The sequence below is a fragment of the Tachypleus tridentatus genome, chromosome 6 (genome assembly GCF_004210375.1).
Source record: "Tachypleus tridentatus isolate NWPU-2018 chromosome 6, ASM421037v1, whole genome shotgun sequence".
NCBI lineage: Eukaryota > Metazoa > Arthropoda > Merostomata > Xiphosura > Limulidae > Tachypleus > Tachypleus tridentatus.
Genome location: NC_134830.1, coordinates 49,386,078 through 49,405,253, shown reverse-complemented (window position 1 = coordinate 49,405,253; position 19,176 = coordinate 49,386,078). Strand labels below are relative to the sequence as shown.

At 35.2% G+C, this 19,176-nt stretch overlaps 1 protein-coding gene across 10 annotated transcripts in view; it reads right to left on the bottom strand.

Annotated features, from left to right (window-relative positions):
* The window catches only part of LOC143252447 (5'-AMP-activated protein kinase subunit gamma-1-like), a 90,583-nt gene extending 71,879 nt beyond the window's left edge, over nt 1–18,704 (bottom strand). For 5 of the 10 annotated variants that reach the window (XR_013029000.1, XR_013028999.1, XM_076504560.1 and 2 more), the window contains exon 1: nt 16,313–16,545. Coding sequence is in view for 5 of the 10 variants with exons in the window: in XM_076504560.1 (XP_076360675.1) it covers nt 16,313–16,345 (33 nt within the window). In the remaining 5 variants the exon portion in view is untranslated. Of the gene's footprint in view, nt 1–6,838; nt 7,058–16,312; nt 16,546–18,362 lie in introns of those variants that run through there. The other 5 variants (XM_076504563.1, XM_076504566.1, XM_076504568.1 and 2 more) reach the window with 3 other exon arrangements.
* Between the last annotated feature and the right edge of the window lie 472 nt (nt 18,705–19,176).

Genomic DNA, 19,176 nt, shown 5'->3' with positions numbered 1-19,176 from the left:
CTTCTAATCACAGTCAGATGAATTTGACATTAGTGTTGAAGTGTTTACCTGCTGTTTCTGACATTCGTCTTCCAATAAACAACACGTCCAGAGGAAATACGATGACTTCAAAAACAACGACACTAAATCCTTCAATACAAAAAGGAAATACAATCGTTTAATGGCAGCTTGATACATCAAAGTCACGAGCTTTTAAGAGGATAAAGAATATTAGAAGGTTAACTTTACCATGGTTTCATTTTTTTTATGACATACCGAGTGGTAATGTTACAGCAGCGCGTGCTGACAGTTCATCTTACCAGATCTCACCTACACGTGTAAAGACACAAACCCCATACAACTGTAATCACAAATTGTTTCTCGCACAAGTACGTCAACCATTTTTCTTATACCTAAGTATATTTAATTTACGTGCAGACCTTATTTAGAAAGAAGGTAAGGGAAAGATGGTTGTACAGTTGTTTCACTTACAACACAGATTATGGTATATAACTTTTAGTTTAAAACTGATATAAATTATTTTCGTAATATTTTCTCTTGTATTAGTACATTACCCAGTATATGATTACTTTTGGTTCTATCTTGTTTAAACGTTTTGTGTTAGTACCACGTATGTCTAACTGCAAGCCTATGTTCGTACACCTAACAAAAACTTCTAATATACACGTTCAAACTCTATAGGGCCCGGCATGGCCAGGTGGTTAGCACTCGACTCGTAATCCGAGGTTTGCGGGTTCGAATCCCCGTCATACCAAACGTGATGGCCGTTTCAGCCGTTGGGACATTATAATGTGACGTTCAATCCCACTATTCGTTGGTAAAAGAGTATCCCAACAGTTGGCGGTGGGTGATGATGACTAGCTGCCTTTCCTCTAGTCTTACACTGCTGAATTAGGGACGGCTAGCGCAGATAACTCTCGTGTAGCTTCGCACGAAATTCAAAAACAAACAAACTCTATAAACATCTCTCATTATAAACATATCTTTATCAATGTGTCAAAAAGAACATTTACCAACACTTATCTTAAATATTTAAAGTGTGACGACTTCTGATGTAGATTTTACACTTCTCTATTAGTTTTATTGGGCTAAACGTCATTAGCACTTACTCATTACACTTCACGATCTAACCTCGAAGTATTAACCCATAATGCTTATTACGGTCGTGTATGGCGACTACGACAAATGGCTCTCTTGACAACAGAGCATTTTAGACAATTAGCCTAATGTTGTTATTGTGCATATACATAATATTTTAAGAAATTAGGCCTAAATATTCTCGAGTTAATTAAAGGGTTAGGCCTAAACATTATAAAGTTAGGCCTAAACATTCTCCAGTTAATTATAAAGTTAGGCCTAAACATTTTCGAGTTAATGAATCCAAATTTTCATTATTTTGTAGGCTATCTCGGAGAAAACTCCGGAGCTTGATTTACGAACATAACTATTTAACAACCCTTAATAGCTTAGTATGCCTGAAAGCTTGAGACGCTAATGTTAGCTTGCGATACCCATGGTAGGCAGAGAAATACTAGCCCATAAAAACAGCTCAAACATCAAATCACTTGTTGACTACTTATACAGATTCAGGAATCGCAGGTGATTTGAAGCTTTTCTTTATTGCAGATACATGATTGATTATGTCGCTGTCAGTATGAAAAGATAAGAGTTAACCCGCTGTTAATCCAAACTTGTTTCGAATTACATGTGGAAAACATTCTGTAAATTTCGTTGAAATGGATATAGTTCCAGACTTTTTGGACACCCAGCAGATGGACGACGTTGAGGCCAATTCTGTTACAGCAGTAGAGAGAAGGATAGAATCAGGAAAATGAAACTAGCTCGTTTAATAAAGCATTATAGTAATAATATCTGGAGTAGCTCCAATAAGTAGAAATTATATATGTTGACTGAAATTTAAGTACGTACTCTAATATGAATACCAAACTTTCTAGTGAGAATATGATGGGTGGACACTGAGTAAGAAAAGGAAAAACATCAATAAGGGTGTGAGATTAGACCAGCTTCAAACACTTCTTAATTCCTGATCAGAATACTACACAACATCTGCAACACAAGAGTACGAAACACTCACTCTAGGACAAGGAACAACATCACATCACAGAGTTCGAACTTACAAAGAGAGCCAAGAAGTAAAACAGTCACTCTAGGACTAGGAACAATTTTGCATCCAAGATTTTGAGTTTCAAAAGAAGACCAAGAAGTGAAACACTCACTCTAGGACTAGGAACAACTTTATATCTCAGAGTTCGAACTTCCAAAGAGGAACAAGAAGTAAAACACTCACTCTACGACTTGTAACAACTTTGCATCCAAGAGTTCGAGTTTCCAAAGAAGACCAAGGGGTAAAACACCCGTTTTAGGACTAAGAACAACTTTAATCTCGGAGTTCGAACTTGCAAAGAACACCAAGAAGTGAAACACTCACTCAACGACTAGGAACAATTTTTCATACACGAGTTCGAACTTCCAAAAAAGACCAAGAAGTGCAACACTCACTCTACGACTAGGAATAACTCTACAACTCAGAATTCGACATTCTATAGAGAACCAAGAAGTGAAACACTCACTTTAGGACTAGGAACAACTTTAAACTCAGAGTTAGAACTTTCAAAGAGGACTAAGAAGTAAAATAATCACTCTATGAATAGGAACAATTTTGCATCCAAGAATTCGAACTTCCAAAAAAGACCAAGTAGTGAAACATTCACTCTAGGACTAGGAAAACTTTACATCTCAGAGTTCGAACTTCCAAAGAGGACCAAAAGTGAATAATTCACTCTACGACTAGGAAAAACTTTACATCTCAGAGTTAGAACTTCCAAAGAGGACCAAGAAGTAAGAAGTAAAACACTCACTCTTCGACCTGCAACAATTTTGCATCGTAGAGTTCGAGCTTCCAAAGAAGACCAAAAAGTGAAACACTCACTTTAGGACTAGGAACAACTTAACATCTCAGAGTTGAAACTTGCAAAAAAGACCAAAAATTGAAACACTCACTTCAGGATTAGAAACAACTTTACATCTCAGAGTTCGGACTTCTAAAGAGGAACAAGTGAAACACTCACTCTAAAACTAAAAGCAACTTTACATCCAAGAGGACAAACTTCCAAAGAAAACCAAGAAGTAAAACATTCACTCTAGGATGAGGAAAACTTTACATCTCAGAGTTAGAACTTCCAATGAGGACCAAGAAGTAAAACACTCACTCAACCACTAGGAACAATTTTGCATCCAAGAGTTCCAGTTTCCAAAGAAGACCAAGAGGTAAAACACCCGCTCTAGGACTAAGAACAACTTTAATCTCAGAGTTCGAACTTGCAAAGAAGACCAAGAAGTGAAACACTCACTCAACGACTAGGAATAACTCTACATCTCAGAATTCGACATTCCAAAGAAAACCAAGAAGTTAAACACTCACTTTAGGACTACGAACAACTTTAATCTCAGAGTTCGACTTCCAAAGAAGACCAAGAAGTGAAACACTCACTCTAGGACTAGGAACAACTTTACATCCAGAAGTTCGAACTTCCAAAGAGGACCAAAAGTGAATCACTCACTCTACGACTAGGAACAACTCTACATCTCAAAATTCTAACTTTTAAAGAAGACCAAGAAGTGAAACACTCCCTCTAGGTCTAGGAACAACTTTACATCTCAGAGTTAGAAATTCCAAAGAGGACCAAGAAGTGAAGGTGGTGTTTTCTAATAGCAAAGCCACATCGGGCTATCTGCTGAGCCCACAGAGAGGAATCGAACTCCTGATTTTACCGTTGTAAATCCGGAGACATACCTCTGTACTAGCGGGGGGGGCAGGACCAAGAAGTAAAAATTAGAACACTCACTCTACAACCTGTAACAATTTTGCATCCAAGAGTTCGAGCTTCCAAAGAAGACCAAGAAGCAAAACACTATCTCTAGGACTAGCAACAACTTTAATCTCAAAGTTTGAACTTCCAAAGAAGACCAAGAAGTGAAACACTCACTTTAGGACTAGGAACAACTTAACATCTCAGAGTTGAAACTTGCAAAGAAGACCAAAAATTGAAACACTCACTTCAGGATTAGAAACAACTTTACATTTCAGAGTTCGAACTTCCAAAGAGGAACAAGAAGTGAAACACTATCTTTAGGACTAGGAGCAATTTTACATTCATGAGGTCTAACTTACAAAGAGAACCAAGAAGTAAAACATTCACTCCAGGGCTAGAAAAACTTTACATCTCAGAGTCAGAACTTCCGAAGAGGACCAAGAAGTAAAACACTCACTCCAAGACTAGGAACAATTTTGCAATCACGAGTTCGATCTTCCAAAGAAGACCAAGAAGTGAAACACTCACTCTAGAACTAAGAAGAACTTTACATCTCAGAGTTTTAACTTCCAAAGAGGATGAAGAAGTGAAACTCTCACACCAGCAATAATAACAACTGTATATCACGTGACTAGAATGTGTTAGAGCCAAACACTGGAGTTTGTCTTCAAATAAAGCAAGAAGAGTCTTTCTTTGATATATAAAATGATATATATGTGTATTTATACACACATATAGAATCTTGAAACTTCAGGAAGTAGTTCATTTATCGTTCTTTACTCCCAGGCTGACAAATAGTAATATGCAGGATGTGCCAATGGCATCATTTCTAACACTGCTAATTACGTTGGGATACAAAATCTTTTTTGTTCTGACCCACTTTATAGATCTGTCGCCAATAGATAACTTATTACTTCCTTACTCTGTGAAAGTAGTGATCAGAAAGGGTGACACAAAGTTAACTTTACAACTATTTCGTATTAATATGACATGATTTATTTCATTGAAAGAGTAGCAGTGGGCTAAATCTGACTTCTTTCACTTTTATATTCTACTGAAATATCGATGCAGGTTAATGCTAGTTTCTTTTATTGTCATATCCGACTGAAACATTTGGTTGTTAGCTGAGCTAATTCTGGCCTATTTAGCTGTGATATTCCACTTAGACGACTGGTTGGGTTAACAATGGTTATTTAATTTTAATATTACATTCAAATATCCAGTTGTGGAATAATATTGGCTTATTTTCACTGTTACATTCTACTGAAACGACTGGTTTTGATTGTTTACTTCTGATGAACATTCTAAATTAATTAAAATATATGATAATCAGCCTGTGGTTCAGCAGTAACTCTGAAGGTTTGTTAATAAAATATACAGAGCACAGATAGCCAATCGTGTGACTTAACAACTAACAAGAAATACACAAACAAATATAATAGAGATAATCAAGTAAAAATGCTAAGTTGGATTTTGTTGTTACCTACTGAAAATATTAAGTTCACATTTTCACCGTGTACTTTCTGATAGCATCCCTGGTGATGGACCCACACACACTTGTGAAATGTTTGGAATAAATTTCAGTGCCCAAATACTATTACTAGTGTCTATAAATATCTTATGAACAGCCATACGTAAAGATGCTCGTATGAAAAAAAAAACAATAAAAAAACACGTGTCCAGACGTTGCCACGTCCTTCCACGTGTTTAAACTGGTGCATGTTTGAGTAACAAGTACTACTAGAGATGATGTAACATGTAAAAAATACATAGGTTCTCTACTGTTTTTTTTTATCCGCTCGCTTAAGTTCTACTTTTCCTTCATAAATCAGAGTTCTACAATTCTATGACACAAGGACAGTTAGAAGAGTGAATGTAATTTAGACACGTTATTCTATGCGCTAACACTGTATAAATCTTGTAATATACATCATGATGCACGTTAAAATATACTCTTTGATGTGATGTAGTGTCTTCATACATCATATATATATCAGCAGGTGACTGAAATGTTTTAGGAAACTTCAAATCCAACGCATTGTGGTCAAAACGTTTTGTGTGGACACTACATTTTACACTCTTGAAAGTCAAATGTATGAGCTTTAAAGTTTCCAGTAGAAGACTACATATGTTTCCCGTCTCCAAAGAAAAGAGTCCAGATGTTACATTAAGAATATTGTGTTCTAGTTTTTATTTATTTTAAGCGAGATGGTGACTCTACTGTTTTCATGTATTAATTCTACCTTACTATTAGTAAAGAATGATACCAGTGTTTGAAGATTGGATGAGTTTAATGAAACGTTTTCATAGGAATTTTACGGTTATCTGTGACACCGCCATTAACACAAGTCTGTATTTATCAACCTCCATCTTACTCCGTATTAAAATGTCACACGTAGCTGAAGAGATATTACAACTGTCACTTTAACTTGGTGTAATTGGCTAATCCACGATTCTGTACACGTACTCAGTTGCAACTATCAAAGAACAGAATGTCGTCTTGTCTTACGACCAATAAAGTCCTCGTTCTTAGAGTTCGTTCAGTGACAGCTGCTCTGCGGTTTGAGTGGTCACTGCATTATGCGCAATTTCAGCTAATTCCTCTTTTACTTTAACACAGATATTTACTGTCTGACATTTATTTCTCGTTGGTTCGGCATGGCCAGATGAATTAAGGCGTTCAACTCGTAATCTGAGGGTCGCGGGTTCAAATCCTCATCGCAACAAACATGATCGCCCTTTCAGCCCCGTGGGGGCGTTATAATGTGACTGTCAATCCAACTATTCATTGGTAAAAGATTAGCCCAAGAGTTGGCGGTCGATGGTGATGACTAGTTGCCTTCTCTCTAGTCTTACGCTACTAAATTAGAGACGGCTAGCGCATATAGCCCTCGTGCAGCGTTGCGCGAAATTAAAAAAACAAACAATTTATTTCTCTCCATAATTGTTTCTGTCGCTATGTATTTTACGTTTTTATTTAATTGACGAACTGATTATTTACATACCAGAGGGAGTTCGGCACCAACCAAAATAAAGGTCCTTCTCCATCAAATAGCGGAGTCGCATCTTTGTTAGTATACATCCAGTAACTTGGCCCCCACCGCTCCTAATTCCGACTCACCAACGTATATGAAAATTAACAATCATGTATTTTATTTTACATTTAACGTTTGTGTCCCATCTTCAGAAACACTTTTATCTCCACACTTACTTACTGAATTTCAAGTTTTTTCTAATTATATTATCTATTGGATATGCCACCTAGATCCAAGTTACCACGCCATTAATGAACATTACATAACAAACTGAACGAGACTAGTGTTAGGAAGGAAAACTAAGAATTTAGCTCAGTCCTAATGGAGACTACATCATGAATCTGTTTGTTATCTTAGAGGGTGGGTGGGTGTCATATCCAGATGTCTTTTAGAGTGCTCTGAGTTTTATTTTTTTGCGTTAGCGCTCAGCTGTGCTAAGACTAATTCAGATGTTATCTTAAGTTTCCGCAACTTCTATTAACGCTTCCTTTGGCGCGTCTTTCACGTATGTGGTTAGATGATGGTGCGTTTTCTTGGCTACAATTTGAAAGGCGTATTTCAGTTCCCAACGTGAACATACTATATTTCTCACGAAAGATTTCCTTGACCTCTTAGCATCATTGATTAGGATCTGATGAAGTACATCTCCTCTTAAGAAATATCAAACACAGTACTCAAACTATTTACTTATTTAATAAATAAGCTAGAAGTTCAGTCTTTTAACCTATGTATTTCACGTAGTTTTGGATTTGTGAATGAGTTAATTACTATACATTTAGCTCAAACATGGTTCGAACAACACGTTTGTTTTTATGTTTAAACACAAACACCAGTCCATTATCCGAATGATAAGGTCCTTCACTTAGCTGCATGTCATATACTTCTCTGTTTTGTCGTTCATTGTTATAGTTTTAATAAAAATATTCAACTGTATTCTTATTTCACATTTTGTGTTTAGGACTAGCCTAACTCACATGTGTTGGCTGAACTTCGTGGGATACTGCTGGATTTATGACCAAATATGTCGTTAATAGTGAGAGTATCCAACTGAAAAAATGCATTCTAATATTTATTAATGGAAACGTAAAAGACGTATATTTTCTTCGCTTTACTGATGGAAAGGCTGATTTTGGGTCTTGCTGTAAGTACACAGTTTGTTCTGTTTGGAATTTATTATCTGTATAGAAAATAAGTATTGATTGTTAACTATCAATATCGCTTATTAACTCTATCTAAATTGTCAGTTATTTCCATCATTAGGATACAGAACATGTTAAGTTTGTTTGTTTGTTTGTTTTTGAATTTCGCACAAAGCTACTCGAGGGTTATCTGTGCTAGCCGTCCCTAATTTAGCAGTGTAAGACTAGAGGGAAGGCAGCTAGTCATCACCACCCACCGCCAACTCTTGGGCTACTCTTTTACTAACGAATAGTAGGATTGACCGTCACATTATAACGCCCCCACGGCTGAAAGGGCGAGCATGTTTGGCGCGACGGGGATGCGAACCCGCGACCCTCGGATTACGAGTCGGTTAAGTTTGGTGTGGTTTGTTTTGAATTTCGCGCATAGCTACTCGAGGGCTATCTGCGCTAGCTGTCCCTAATTTAGCAGTGTAAGACAAGAGGGAAGGCAACAAGTCATCACCATACACAGCCAACTCTTGGGCTACTCTTTTACCAATGAATAGTGTGATTGGCCGTAACATTATAACGCCCCCACGGCTGAAAGGGCGAGGATGTTTGGTGTGACGACGATTCGAACCCACGACCCTCGGATTACGAGTCGAGTGCCTTAAACACCTGGCCATGTTGGGCCTAACATGATAAGGCATATGGGCTTATACATTCACATGCACTCAGAAAAAGTATCTGAACATTTAGAGCAGATATTGATAGAAGCGGTTCTTTATGAAACAAACGTGTAACATTATTACACTACGTGCGTTTTTTCTTTGTCCGATGAACATATAAAATGACATAAATATATTGTAAAATGATCAGCTTGTTTGGAGGAGAGCCGTATCTGGTTATCTGCTGAGTACACCGCGAGAATCGAACCCAATAATTTAGCGTTTTAACTTCGGAAACTTAATGCTGACTCACCAACAGTATAAAAATATAGTCTGTTAAATGCAAGTATAGCTGGTTACTACAATACAGCGAAAGTATAATCAGTGGGAGTGAGCGTTGACTTCTAAACTCCAAGTTAATTTAAGTTTTTCTCACAAAACGTACTTAAAACCTGAAACTTCTGGCTTTACTTTACATCCTTAGATGTAAAGTTGATGGGTGAAGCAATCACGAAAATAAAGCGTCAGTACACGAATATCTGAAACAGACTATACCACAAACATATAACGCTCGACTGCTGCTACGTATGGCTATTATGAATTTAATGGTTGCCAAATCCTCAGCCCCCCTAGTCTCGGTAATTAGCTTAACGGTTTCTAGGGTAGACAATTGAACTGGAATTCACTTTATTTGTATACACTTATAAGGACGCTGAGAAAATACACTGGCGGTATGAACTAATGTTTTTATATCTATCATTAATTGTGATAAATAAACAATATTAAAAACAAATCTTTTATTATTCCAAAAATTGTGATGGGTTTGAAAAAGAACATGTGTAAATTATGCCTGTGTTATCAGAAACGTGTAAACTTTCTGTATCACATTTCAAAGAAAGAATAAACCTAAAAAAATCACAAAGTTGAGCGACATCTGTGGTTAGAATAAAGTGTAGTATTATTTCACTAAATACTCTTATATCATCATCATAAGTTCGTACACATACGAACCTTTCTGATAAATTACAAATGCTCTCCAACGGTTTGATAGGAACTATATAATTACAAACATTCCCTGATTAAGATTCCAACAACGAAAAAGACTTAGGCTAGACATGGAGAGAAATTCCAGCTGCACTAGACTTTTATTCTTTTAGTACATGGGTGGTAACTGCAAATTATCTGGCGTGTGTCAGCAGACTGGCTACATTAGAAGGTTGGTTTCAAATGCTTTAGTTCATATTACGCAGTTTTGTATGGTATTATTACACGGTGAAAAAGTAGAGATAAGTTAAAGACAAAAGGACGAACCTTCATAGTACACAAGATGTTCTTATTACGAAAAACCGTAAACTTCATCAAAATATTAAACTAGTTATAAATTATGTAACCGATGATATATAATAAACATATTAGAATTAATATATCGAACCCACTTACAAGAAACCTAGGAAAATATATTCCTAACGTTTCTGGTTATATACGAAACTGATTTTCAACGATTTCTCTGTCAAAACGGTTAAGTTCTAAAAATAATAAAATATATATATATATACGTACACGAAAAGTCATTTACAAACCAACTTTCATCATGAAAGATTCGTTTTCGTAGAATGTATTATTTTACTTTGTGCTCACGAGCCGTATACAGCAACGAAAACGGTGACCCAAATGTTACTACTTCTTAATTGGTGAAGAAAATGACGAAACAAAATTTACTTTTGCAAGACTGAGCACCATCTTGCGTTGCGCATTAAACTTTGGATGCTTCGCTCGTATCCGCATTGTACACATCCGTCATTTTTTATAATGGCGGCCATGATATATTGTTGAGTAATCGATTCATTTTACCGAAAACATAATTTAGCAATGAATAAAAACACAATAGTAATTACGTGAAGCATTTGGTAAATGTTATTTTAAAATATTTAATTATTTCATTTCTGTTATATATTTTTCGTTTCATCTTATATTCAAATCGTTTACCTAGTATGTATTACAAATTATATTTCTGTTGTTTTTAAAACTGTGTCTGTTTTGTGTCTCTACGTTACCAATGATGGAATTTTCAGATTACAAGACGTTTAAAAAATACTTCACATCATTACGTTCGCGTTTTTCTTTATTATTAATTTACTGTGTAAATCACATATTTACTAATTAATTAAGTTCTAAAGATAGTAGTAATTATTATTAATATTATAATACTAATTAATGATATCATTAATAAAATATTTGTTTGTTTTGGATTTTCGCGCAAGTCATTCCAAATGTTAAACTGAGAAATTAAAGACGAAGCCAGCTAGTCAACAGCACGCACTTCTAACGTTTGGACTACTCTAATCTAATAATCTCACTTGATATTCACTCTCATAATGCACCCAAGGCTATAAATTGTGGAGAGAGATTTTACACCATTGTAACGCAAATCATAAGTCCTAAGATTCACGGTCCGGTAGACAGAAGCATCGGCCCAATTATTAATACAAAACTTGTAGTTTAATAAGTATAAGTTTCGGTATATCAGACAGCCACAGAGCTCATGTGGAAATAAATGCAAATTAGCGGTTTTGCAATTTGTGTTTTCAGGTGGTTTGGGGGCGTTTTTGCGTCTCTTACATTTGCATATAAGGGAAGTAACTTTTCATGTCTTAAGATAACCGTTAATTAATCATAAATTTATACAACTTCCTTCCAGAGAGGGATATTCCAGCTAGTTTGTAATGAAGTTTGTGTCGTTATCTTCGAACCGTCTCTACAGTTTATTTTCTAAAAAGTGAGTTTTTCGCATTAAATTTAAACTCAAAAGTTATCCTATAGTAGAGAAATGACGATTTTTTTCGTAATTAATGTCCAATTTAGGCTAAAAATGTAATTATGTATAATACACGTATACGTGCATATCAATATATGTTTACAGCGTAGTCTTTGTGTAAACAAAGAACAAAAAAAAAGTGACAGCTGGTAGGACAGGTGGTAACTATAACACCAACTTCACACAGTACATAGTCGTACAGAGGTTTCAAGTAAGGCAAACGATAGTACAGTTACATAGATGTTTTTTTCTATGTTATTACAAAGCACAGAATTTGCTAACCGTTTCATACCAATGGACTGGACATTAAGGTTTTGTAAACGTCTCATTTATCACTATCATACAGTAAAGCTTTCTAGAAGTTTCGTCCTGTGATATCAGCCAGTACTATTTACCAGACCTTTTGTCAGCACTGTTTTTCTAAAGGGTTCGGTCTATGTAATCAATCAGTATTTTCTAAACGTGCTGTCAGTCACTACTCTTTTCTAAACGTTTCGTTCCATGCCATAAGTCAGTACTTTTTTCTACACGCTTCGTTTTATGTCGTCGCTAAGTACATTTTACAGACGTTTCGTACAATGTCATCAGTGAGTACTGTTTTCCAGACGTTTCGTTCCATGTCACCAGTCAATACTGTTTTCTCTACACTTTTTTCTATCACATCAGTCAGTATTACCTTCTAGCCGTTTCGTTCAATGCCATTATTCAGTAGTTTTCTAGACGTTTCGTTCTATGTCAGTATTTCAATATTACGACTCATAAGCCGACTGTAGTTGATCTTTCATTAAATGGCTCAAACAATATAATCCACTACAGTCCTAAATCGTAACACTTCTATAATAAACACACGAAAACAGAATATTACCAATTGACTGGTTGAAACATGCAATCAAAGTTAGCACACATCTCTAGGTGATATCAACTGTTACCATGACCGGCGTTTATTGTGTGTGTGTGTTTGTGTGCTTTTCTTATAGCAAAGCCACATCGGGCTATCTGCTGAACCCACCGAGGGGAATCGAACCCCTGATTTTAGCGTTGTAAATCCGTAGACTTACCGGCGTTTATTAAACTTGTTTATTTTCTGGCTGGGAAAGGTGTACAAAACGCGCTCTGGTGATGTCTTAAATTAAAATAAGAATCTTTATATATTATCAAAATTAAGTTGCTTTATGTATCTTATAACAAAGCCACGTCGGGCAATCTGTTGTGTCCACCGAGGGGAATCGAACTGCTGATTTTAGTGTTATAAATCCGAAAACTTACCGCTGTCCTAGCGGAAGACTTTACCTTACAAAAAATACAATTAAATATGTAAACATTTTAACTAACTCAAATCAGGCCCATTCAGCCACTTACAACTTCTTTTATTTACGAACAAAATAAAAACAAAATTAGATGCACTTTCCAGGAGGGTCTACGAAAGTGTACTGTTTCTAAAACACACAAACCAAAATTAAAAGTAACAAATATTTTTCCTTGCTTTTGAAATTCATGTTATACTGTGTTGGAGCCGAAAGAATTCACAATACTTCTGGTGGTCTACAGCATGTGCACATTTTCTCTCGTTACGACAGTACAAAACTTAAACGTCAAGTGTCTCTAATGTAACGTAATTTAAATTTCTACAGAGTGACTGAACATACAAAACAGCTCAGCACAGTCAGGTGATTAAGGCGCTCGATTCGTAATCCGAGGGACGCGGGTTTGAATTTCCGTCACATCAAATATACTCGCTTTTTTAGCCGTGAGGGCGCTATTATGTTACGATCAATCCCACTATTCGTTAGTACAAGAGTAGCCCAATAGTTGGTGGTGGGTGGTGACGACCAGTTGTCCTCTCTCTAGTCTTACACTGCTAAAGTAGGAACGACTAGCGCAGATAGCCCTAGTGTAGCTTTGAGCAAAATTCAAAAACAACAAAATAGGCAGAGAGACAACACACTGCTGTACATGGTGCGAGTGGTTAAAAAAGGTGAAAGTTCCAGACAGTTTTTCCCCTTCCTTTCGTAGAAATAAACATTATTATGACAAAACATAATTTAGTTATTAATTAATAATTAGACTCAGATGATGACCACTAACCAGTAAACAGAAGTTAGTTACTAATTAACAATTAGACTCAGATGACCGCCACTAACCAGTAAACAGAAGCTAGTTACTAATTAATAATTATACTCAGATGATCGCCACTAACCAGTAAACAGAAGCTAGTTACTAATTAATAATTAGACTCAGATGATCACCACTAACCAGTAAACAGAAGCTAGTTACTAATTAATAATTATACTCAGATGATCACCACTAACCAGTAAACAGAAGCTAGTTACTAATTAATAATTAGACTCAGATGATCGCCACTAACCAGTAAGCAGAAGTTAGTTACTAATTAATAATTAGACTCAGATGATCGCCACTAACCAGTAAGCAGAAGTTAGTTACTAATTAATAATTAGACTCAGATGATCGCCACTAACCAGTAAACAGAAGCTAGTTACTAATTAATAATTAGACTCAGATGATCGCCACTAACCAGTAAACAGAAGCTAGTTACTAACTAATAATTAGAATCAGATGATCGCCAACAAACTAGTAAGCAGAAGTTAGTTACTAATTAATAATTAGACTCAGATGATCGTCACTAACCAGTAAACAGAAGCTAGTTACTAATTAATAATTAGACTCAGATGATCGCCACTAACCAGTAAACAGAAGCAAGTTACTAATTAATAATTAGACTCAGATGATCACCACTAACCAGTAAACAGAAACTAGTTACTAATTAATAATTAGACTCAGATGATTGCCACTAACCAGTAAACAGAAGCTAGTTACTAATTAATAATTAGACTCAGATGATCGCCACTAACCAGTAAACAGAAGCTAGTTACTAATTAATAATTAGACTCAGATGATCGCCACTATCCAGTAAACAGAAGCTAGTTACTAATTAATAATTAGACTCAGATGATCGCCACTAACCAGTAAACAGAAGCAAGTTACTAATTAATAATTAGACTCAGATGATCGCCACTAACCAGTAAACAGAAGCTAGTTACTAATTAATAATTAGACTCAGATGATCGCCACTAACCAGTAAACAGAAGCTAGTTACTAACTAATAATTAGAATCAGATGATCGCCAACAAACTAGTAAGCAGAAGTTAGTTACTAATTAATAATTAGACTCAGATGATCGTCACTAACCAGTAAACAGAAGCTAGTTACTAATTAATAATTAGACTCAGATGATCGCCACTAACCAGTAAACAGAAGCAAGTTACTAATTAATAATTAGACTCAGATGATCACCACTAACCAGTAAACAGAAACTAGTTACTAATTAATAATTAGACTCAGATGATTGCCACTAACCAGTAAACAGAAGCTAGTTACTAATTAATAATTAGACTCAGATGATCGCCACTAACCAGTAAACAGAAGCTAGTTACTAATTAATAATTAGACTCAGATGATCACCACTAACCAGTAAACAGAAGCTAGTTACTAATTAATAATTAGACTCAGATGATCGCCACTATCCAGTAAACAGAAGCTAGTTACTAATTAATAATTATACTCAGATGATCACCAGTAACCATTAAAACTACAAGTTTTATAGTTTCGCGTCTGAGTAACTACAAAAGAGCATAAAACAAGCCATTCAGAAAAAAACTTAAAAACAGCAGCTATGACAATTCCTGGTCATTTGTGACAAATGTTGCAACAGAAGTTTGTTGTTGGTTCGAGATTGGTATTTATTACAGTACCAACCGATTTCAAGGTTACTTTGTTTGGGAGAGATATGAGATCACACATGACCTTCGTGTCTACCATCTTACATGCACACATATATATCCAAGACATCCACACGTGTTTCGCTGCACCTGTATTTCCAACACGTCGTCACGTGGTTTCGTAGAACAATATATATTTTACATACAATTCAAAAACATACAAACTTCTGGTACACAACTGTCCTTTTTATAACTTGTTCAAAGTGTATTATTAGAAAACATATTGACCAGGACAAAACTTCATATGTAAACATTTCTATGTATTTAGTTACATTTTTCTGTAAATTAATTCTCATTAATCAGAGGGCGTTTGCCAAACTACTTTTAGCCAGTTAGTTTCATTAAGGAATTTGTTGTGTTTCCTGCAAACTTGTAACATTTTAGCTGAAAAACAGAAAATGTAAAAACGGACCCAACAAACCTCCAAACGTATCTCTTAACCTGAAGATGACCTAAGAAGGTCAAAACATTGTGCTCTTCTGATCAGTAAAAGTGTTAATACCCATACCAGCCGTTCTGAGATACAATTTTATTTCGAGTGGGCTTCTCGTCATCAAGAGACCTCCAAACGAATACTGGTGAAAGTGCATCTACATACAACAGGTAGTACTATTATATTCACACACATTCTATAACAAATTGAACGATGTAGAAACATTCTGAAAGAGAGAACTAATCAGTAAGTTACGATGCTTTGTGTATAGTTAATCGGACGATTTTTCCTTGCAGATTATTTCTGCCCATCAGTTGTTCTAAAGCGATTTCACTGAAAACACACCAGTCTTATACCAGTCGTTCCGATCTCCGAACAAATATCGGAAGCATTAATTTCCAAGTTGACTCGGAATGTCAGTAGTCCAGCAGGTGATGACAGCACAATGCCTGTGACCAAAAGCATCAGCCGTCATGAAGGCGAGGAAGGGGTCATGTCTGACAAAAGAGACGATACAAATAAAACCCGAAGAGAACAACAACATTGAGAAAGTTCCACAAGAGGTCCCTGATCACGTATGGAGAAAGAAAAGTGTTGAGGAGCTACTTACCATATAAGGCTTAGCTAGAATGATGACCACCATTCAAGGCTTCACGACTTTACCGGCAGGTTACGCCCTACCAACCAATCTAACTTCTCTTGTTATGCCAGAGATAGCCTCTTAGAGGTATATAAGCTAATCATTTACCTTTTAACTTCATAAAGTTAGAATTTTGAGAAACGTCATCACTCGATTTGAAGATTACTGACCGCTGCTTTTCGTGCTATAACATGTAGTTGAATAAACATGAATCAAATATTTCAGTATAAAGCACCATCTGTCGGACAGTATGTCACCACATTCTGTACGTGACTGACTTGGTACATAACGTATTACTTAACAATATAAAGGGAATAATAGACTGTCAATTGTAATATTAAGGACTAAAACCATTAATGTTTGAGTCAAATTTTGTAAAATTACATTCACAGAAGATCTTGAAAAGTCTTTTCTTCAGTTTTTATTGTTTAGTTATATTCCTATAATCTGTCAGTATTGTTGAAATTGAGATTAAATATATATATATATCCAAAAATGTTACAAAAACACACAGGCTTTCATAGGGTGTCCTAACTTTTTCACATGACTGTATACTCAAATATAACTTAAAATGTTTTAATCAATGAGTAAATTCTGATTCATTCTGCATAAATATAAAATTAATTATAAAAGAAAGATAAAATACTGCGAATCAGAGGCCCGCAGTTTTTAATTTTTACTAGTTTAACTGTTGTTAGCTTCTTAATGCAAAGCTACAGTGGCTATATGAACTGTCCACTACAGAAAATTGAACTGATTTCGAAATACTTGAACAGTAGAACAGCTTAACTAATGTAGTTCTGAGGGCTTCTTAATAAATAAAAATAATGAAATATCTGTTACAGATATCACCTCAGTTCAGAAGGATGTTTGAATGCTCATAACGCTAAAAGAACGCAGAAAATGTAACGATTTGTGAAGTTTTGCGCTTAAGAGTGAAGTGTTGTATTAGCTAAAAACTTATAAAACACGTCAGTTTAAATGTACGAACTGAGATACTCCTGTAAAAAATATGACATTTAGGTTGATTCATAAGGAGAAACCCCCTGTCGATTATTTTGAAAGTAATTTGGTTCTATCATTATGACTGATGAAAAGTGACACGTGTATGTTGGGATGAGGAATTATTAGTTATATTTTTACTATATTTGATTCTGCTGAACAAAATATCTCTTTTTATCGGGTCAATTATTTATTTATGATAGAGTGTTTTAATTAAGTTCGGACATTTGTTTTTTAATGGGTTATTTTTATTCAAAATGTTATTTTCATTCGGTGTGTGTATGTGTTTTTTTATTATTATATCACAGCCACATCAAATAAGCTACTGTGTCTACCAAGGGAAATCGAACTCCTTATTTTATTTATTTAAACCCTAGACTTACCGGTTTTCCAGCGAAGGACTATTTTCATTGAATCAGGTTTGTTTTTCTTTTTATTACACAGGCTATTTCACTGGGCCTGGTTAAATACGTTTATTGATTTCGGTTGTTTCAGTTAACATATTATTTGTTTCTTAGACATACCAGACTAAATGATAACATTTAACCAAATGTTGTTGTTTTTATTTACCAACATACCATGTTAGCTTTGTATACTAAACCAAATTATTTTCAATGAACCAGATTATTTGTTTCTACTCAGCAAGGTTGTTTCTTTCTATTTAGGTTCCCTGATCATGTTTGGTAATTTTATTTCTTTTTATTATGCTTATTTAGTCATGTTATTTGCTTTTGTTGGGTTAAGTGTGTTTATTGTAAAAATATTCTTTGTTAATTTTGATTCGAGTTACTTGTTTTTGTTAAGTTAGGTAATTGTTTTTATATATGTTATTTTTTGTGCCTGAACCAAATAATAACTTTTATCGAGAGTACTACATTTTTATATAGCTACACCCACTTACACATAAATAAATAAATAAAACTGTATACAAGTTCATTGACATTGTTATAAAAATTATTAGAAAATGTTTTAATCAGAATTGTATAACATACGATTGAGAGATTATAAAGGTACTTGCCTGGCCATCAACTTGCACTTCTTTAATAACAAAGAAACATTTTAGTTGGCTAACAACCCTCAACAATAAGGAATTACGTGTTTGTTCCGACGAGGCCTTTCCAGTGCTCTCTTCCCTAGATATAACACAAATCGTGTGGCGCGAATACTCTGTTACTTCATCCTTTGGAATAAACTGGTGTTAATTTCTTCTTCTTTTTTGTTTTTTGCGTGAGCTGTGGTATCCTGGTGTTAGGGTTATGGCTTGTACTCCCTAAAAAAGAAACCATATAAGAGAAATCGATAGACAGTTTATCCTGTATATAACGAGACTGAAAAAGCACGAGTCTCTGCGTTCTCGTGGTGGTAGGTGTTGTCACGTGATCGAACATAAACTACGAAAGTGATATGTAATACATCAAAGATTCTCCCGTTTGTGCTAGGTTATCAGGCTTAAGTTTGATTAACAATAAAGATAGAACGTTTGTTAAACACTATCTGAATATTTAAGGTATCAAAGCTGTCTTGTAAAATAATGAAGTTAGTTGGAAAACTTTAAACAGAGTATTTAGTTATTAAATATTTTGTGACTCGCAAGACCAACATTTAACTTTTTTCTCAATTGTTACTAGCCTATTCTGTACATCCACTACCGCATCTATTGCTAGGCCTATTTGTACTGTTCCTACTTCTGACCATATTCTTTTAAATTCTTCTTCTAGGTTTTTGAACATTTCTTTTTTTCTGCTTATAATTCTAGGTTTAGTTATATTTCTTTTACCTCTACTTGTAGATCTGCCTCTGCTTTTTACAGTTTCTTTTTCACACCTGCCGCT